Below are 5,072 nucleotides of genomic sequence, written 5' to 3'. Positions count from 1 at the left end.
TCGAGTAATGTTAAAATACTACATCCGTCTACCTGGAAACGCCTATTCCGTGTTCTCCACAGTCGGTTGGTCCGAGTTCTAGACACTACTTGGGCGAGGAATAACTTTGGACAATTTCAAGGCTCGGAGAGAGCTACCCAGCTACCTACTCAGCCCAGGAGACGTAGCGTGAGAATGGAAAATGTATCTCTAGCCCTTTCGTGAGGTTGTGAAGTGGACGCTCCCCCCGCTGAATTGGTCTTTTCCACTTCACCAAGGTACGTCGTGCTTTCCCAGCGACGCCTCCATGCCTCCCATTCTAGCCATCGGATCATTCAAGCTCATGACACTTTTTTCGTATTTCAACTGAAAGTCAACGCCTTCCATTTTCCCTTCCTGGTACTTGACAGCCAAGGTCTGCCTAGCACCCGTTCGCTCATCGAGCATAACAGTCTTAAGAATCATGGCCCTCAATTCTCCATCGGTTATTTGTCTGGATACATCGAGCTTTGCCAGCTTCATCGAGGCAATCAGCTGCCCTACTGCGTCACCGGACTTGCCATTCCCTTCAAACGTTAGTTATGTTCACTGGGGCTTCAGAGCCAGAGGGGTAGGTCTCACCGGAATGCCCATCAGATTTTTGACTTGCCAAAAATGCATCAATAGCACTGATGAGACTCCATTTTTCAAGGTCTATTGTCTGCGCTGCCATTCTACCATCTCGGACTCCAAGTTTCCATGCGAGCTGAAAGTGGGCCGGCATTCTTCTATCTTCCTTGTATTTTCGATCGATCTTCGTATTTTCCAATATTGCCATGGTACGGACTTTCGCGCATTTCGGGCACCAGCGGGGATGAGTAACGGAAATATAGGCATCTGAGGGCTTGTCGAGTCTGAACGAGAGGTCTTTGTATTTCACGACGATGGGATGTCCACAACACCAGTGTGCATATGGCATTTGGGTCTCTGTTACTGGCCTACATGAGGGACAGTACAATGCTATTGACAGAATGAGTGGAATGCACCGAATTTGGAATGAGAATCGACTTACGCCATTTCAAGAACACTACAAGTTCGTTTGCTAAGGCTGTCCAGCCTCCAGCAACCCCACCATTCTGGCGCTCCTCTTTCTTGGATATCTCCCCAGTACACTGGTGCATGCACCCTATGTAGCAATACACAGTATCCTGAGTGTATCGGTCCATTTTTCATTCCCATGGAGAGCGTGGTAATATGGCTTGCTATATGTGAGCCAAGTCTTCAAAGTTGAATGTTTCCGTCGCATTTGGTTGCAACATTCACCGCCGCTTTGTCCTTGATAATTCGCCAGAACATTCTTTTCGTTCTTTCATACTTTTGGTTTCAAATTCAGCCCTGTGACGGGAACAATGATTGTTGTCTCACTGGGGCACTTGCTATTGGCATGTCCGTTCGGGATAAACATTACTTCCGTATTTTACGAAAGCCACAATAAAGGCCTATTAGTTCATTGGTCATTATGTGTTGAATATTTGTATATGTGAAGATAAGCCCCTACAATATGTAATTCTGTAAGCGGCTTTTAAACAGCTGGATCTATCAGTTGTCTTTGTTGTAGTCAATTCAGGTTGTTCAAACGCAACACTGAGATTGCCGAGCCCTCTTTGTCCATTAGGAGTACCGCAAATATCCGCAACAATGCTAAGAAACCGCGAGCAATCCTTAAACAGTAAGCTTTGGAGCAGCCTCAAATCCTTTCAGGGCTCGATTGTGGCGACTACCACACTATGTCGAAGTGACATTATCTAAGAAGTGGAAGCTAGTGAAAGTTCTCAGGTTTAGCAATTATCACATCCAGCTAACTTTTAACTCAATATTGGTCCACATGGCGATTCTAGTGAAGTTATGTCTAAACTGATTCACCACGATTATTGAGGCTTACCAATTAGAGCTACCCCATCAATCTGTGGAAATTTGTATTAGGCTAGCTGTGTCTACGAAATTTAATAATGTGCTGTACACGAAGAATAATTTATTCACATTACTGGTATGCGGCAAAGTATGTCTGAACATAGTCCTTATACCCGGTATATGTTAACAATGTAGATCTCATAGCCAATAACCTCCTATCATCTGTAGTGCAGAGGTTTTGTAGTTTGTTAGGCGCGAGAGCCTATAATTTCATAATTTTTATATTTAATGGTATATTGCTATAATTTTTGTCTCATTTTTATTGGGTTTATCAACTAACTACACTTTTGTACGTGCCTCTGAAGTGATTTCCTTTAATTGAGACACTGGGTTATATAACACTAGCAGCTCTAGTGAGTATTGCTCTATTTGATTCGATACTAATAAGCAAGTGACATACTTCTTTGTTATAGCGTACCTACACAATGGAATACACAATTACATGAGACTCGAACAGAGTCTAAATTATTTAACTCTGCATTGACTTTTCCTTTGACATTATGTTCGACTCGGCCCTTTCCTGGGTAGAATTCGGAGTCCTTTGAAGATAGAACCCCTCCCCATTGTCTAATGACGATGTAGTAATAGGTATCTTGTTTTTCATTCATCACCTTTGTTTCGACGTGCATCGAGGGAAGCCACTCTGTATTGTCTAAATACAAAGAGGACAGATGTTTTTGTCTAATTTCTTTGATATATTTCCCAGATTGCCACACTATACACACTCAACGCTCATTTATATTGTTTATACATAGAGTTAAGGATATTGGACTATAGTATAAAATGGTTCCCCGGTGTTCAGGTCAAGAGTACAATCGCTCCTGGGGTTGACGGAGAATCCCTCTATCCCTTGTAGAAGTTCTGCCCTTCCCTGACCCGTCACCATTTTAATCAACCTCGTCAATGATTAAGACATCCGCTACTCTAGTCAAGAGAATTTCCTTCCAGCCCAGCACAACATTTAGTCTTCCGAAGACATGGTCACTCAATAGTATGTTCAGCTTCTAAGAATATTTGAGGATATAATCGATATTCAATTTTCGTCAGCGAAGATAACATGCAATTACATTAGAGGGTATTTGCAACTCTATGAACTAGCTATAGAAAAAAAAAACAAGGAATTGCAAAATATACTCGAAGAAAAAACGTAGTACGAATTCGTTCCCAGGAGCCCATTCTGCTTAAGAGGGAACAGGAGACACTTGCTGCTTGTTTCTCCACAACAGCTTGCATGTCCAACTCCTTTAACTTCCGTCCATCCTTCTAGAATCTTGGTCTCTTGCAGGCCTAAGCTCCTCCATCTGTTGCTGATGCTCGAGCGTCAGCAGTTTTCTCTCTATAGTCTCGGACGTCAATTCACTTGCCTCGTCTAGTTCGCCAGAAATTAAACGATGGGTGATCTGAGATTGAGGCAACTCAATACTGACTCGATATCGGCAAGAGACGCATAACTCATCGACCCTCGACGTGCCAATAACCTGATTACCGTGGCATCCAGAATGCAAGTCGTTCATGGTTGCCCAGTCGCATCGTGTTTCTACGCGTGGGCTAGACCAGTGATCGCATGGGACATGATAGCTCTCGGTCTGCCAGCACATGGATATGGTGATGCTTGTCTTGGTTGCGTAGTAAGGATGAGGATGCAGTAATAGGACGAAGCTGCTCAGAGACTCTCTTGCTAGTGAAGTAACTGGGAGCGGCACTGATATTCGATCTAGGCCTCGAGCAATTAACTAGATGGATGGATGTGTTTATCTTCTCATATGATCAACGAACGCTAACGATAGAAAAAAAAGAAGGCTTTCCTATAGCTAAAAATTGAATATATAAGCCACTTTATATGGAAAATGCTGTTTTGGCAAACAACTTCCCCTAGCTCACTTACCGTTACTTTTGTTGCCTTATCCAATGTGTTCCCTTTGATTGCATGTGTTCTGTTCTCGAGTTTGCACTGCAGAACAGCATTATTGTCCTTTGTCCATCCTTTGAATTCAAGCTGAATTTCCTGCCTTTATCTGAGGAGCCATTAATGCCTGACCTTATTCGTCATGTCTATTACCACTGTGATTTGCTGCAAGATTCTAGTTTGTTGCTATTTGGTTGAAGTAGTTCAGTGTTTGTGCTATGCCTATACATGCTGCAATGCAAAGATTGGCATGGGTAGGCGGGCTGGCTTGATACCGACTGCCTTTGAATAGTAGGATATGAGACTCTTTTCCATGAGTTGGGATCATTGTATGTGACTTCCGAGTTTGCTTTGCAATTTTGTATAGAAACAAAATGAGGGATAGATAAAGGGACACATATCACGTGATATGCATCTTCAGGGGCAAAATTGGATAACGGTGGAAATACCTTGCACATAGCTTGTACTTCCTTGGAAAGTCTCTAGATGTCTCCTCCCGATAAATTCATAGCCTTTACGTGCCAGACCTATCGGCTGCAACCTTCCGAACTTCCCAATGCTGGGCCTGTCCTCAGAGGAAGGGCAAAAGAATAAACTACCTAAGGGAACACTACCCATAGATCGACACTATATAACACATAACCAAAAAGACAATATATATGATTAAAAACGGCTTCAATTCTATCTGCTGTCATTATGTATAGTATAATTATAAATTACAATTATTTAACAAAATTTCTTGTCAACTTCCTTGCTGTGGAGTGACTGATCTCCCGTCCCTAGCTCGAATTTAAGATCGAATTATGCAGAAAGGTAATAACCCCGACTAAAGAGGGCAATGTTGTCCTCGGATTAATATCAAATAAATTTCTCGCTCGATACAACTGTCTCCTTTGAATAGTATGCTTGTGACATACAAAATTTGAGATAGTACGAGGTATGGATGGATGAAATAGGGCAACTCGCCATGAAAGGAAATTTGGCAGGCTTGCGGAGGATCGCTTTACAGCAGGATCGCTGCCAGAACAAGAAGACCTGCCAGGCTAGTCGCGCTGCGGGTGATGCGGACTGATGTGCTGTCGCTGGAAAGGACTGGACTGGTCTGGCTTGGGTGAGCAGCCTCGGTACTAGAAGCACCACCAGAGGGACCAGCGCCTGAGGGACCAGCACCAGAGGGACCAGCACCAGAGTGACCAGCGCCAGAGTGACCAGCGCCAGAGGGGCCAGCGCCAGAGGG

At 43.6% G+C, this 5,072-nt stretch overlaps 1 protein-coding gene across 1 annotated transcript; it reads right to left on the bottom strand.

Moving 5' to 3' along the window:
• Positions 1-249: 249 nt before the first annotated feature.
• Positions 250-937, bottom strand: BP5553_03517 (uncharacterized protein; the record flags this gene model as incomplete). The annotated part of the gene is made up of 2 exons (XM_032012140.1): positions 250-545; positions 601-937. 2 exons carry the CDS (start codon positions 935-937, stop codon positions 250-252), a joined length of 633 nt encoding a protein of 210 aa, XP_031871833.1.
• Between the last annotated feature and the right edge of the window lie 4,135 nt (positions 938-5,072).

The sequence above is a fragment of the Venustampulla echinocandica genome (genome assembly GCF_003357145.1).
Source record: "Venustampulla echinocandica strain BP 5553 chromosome Unknown scaffold_1, whole genome shotgun sequence".
Taxonomy (NCBI): domain Eukaryota; kingdom Fungi; phylum Ascomycota; class Leotiomycetes; order Helotiales; family Pleuroascaceae; genus Venustampulla; species Venustampulla echinocandica.
The sequence above is the reverse complement of the archived record's forward strand: the minus strand, read 5'-3'. Positions and strand labels throughout refer to the sequence as shown.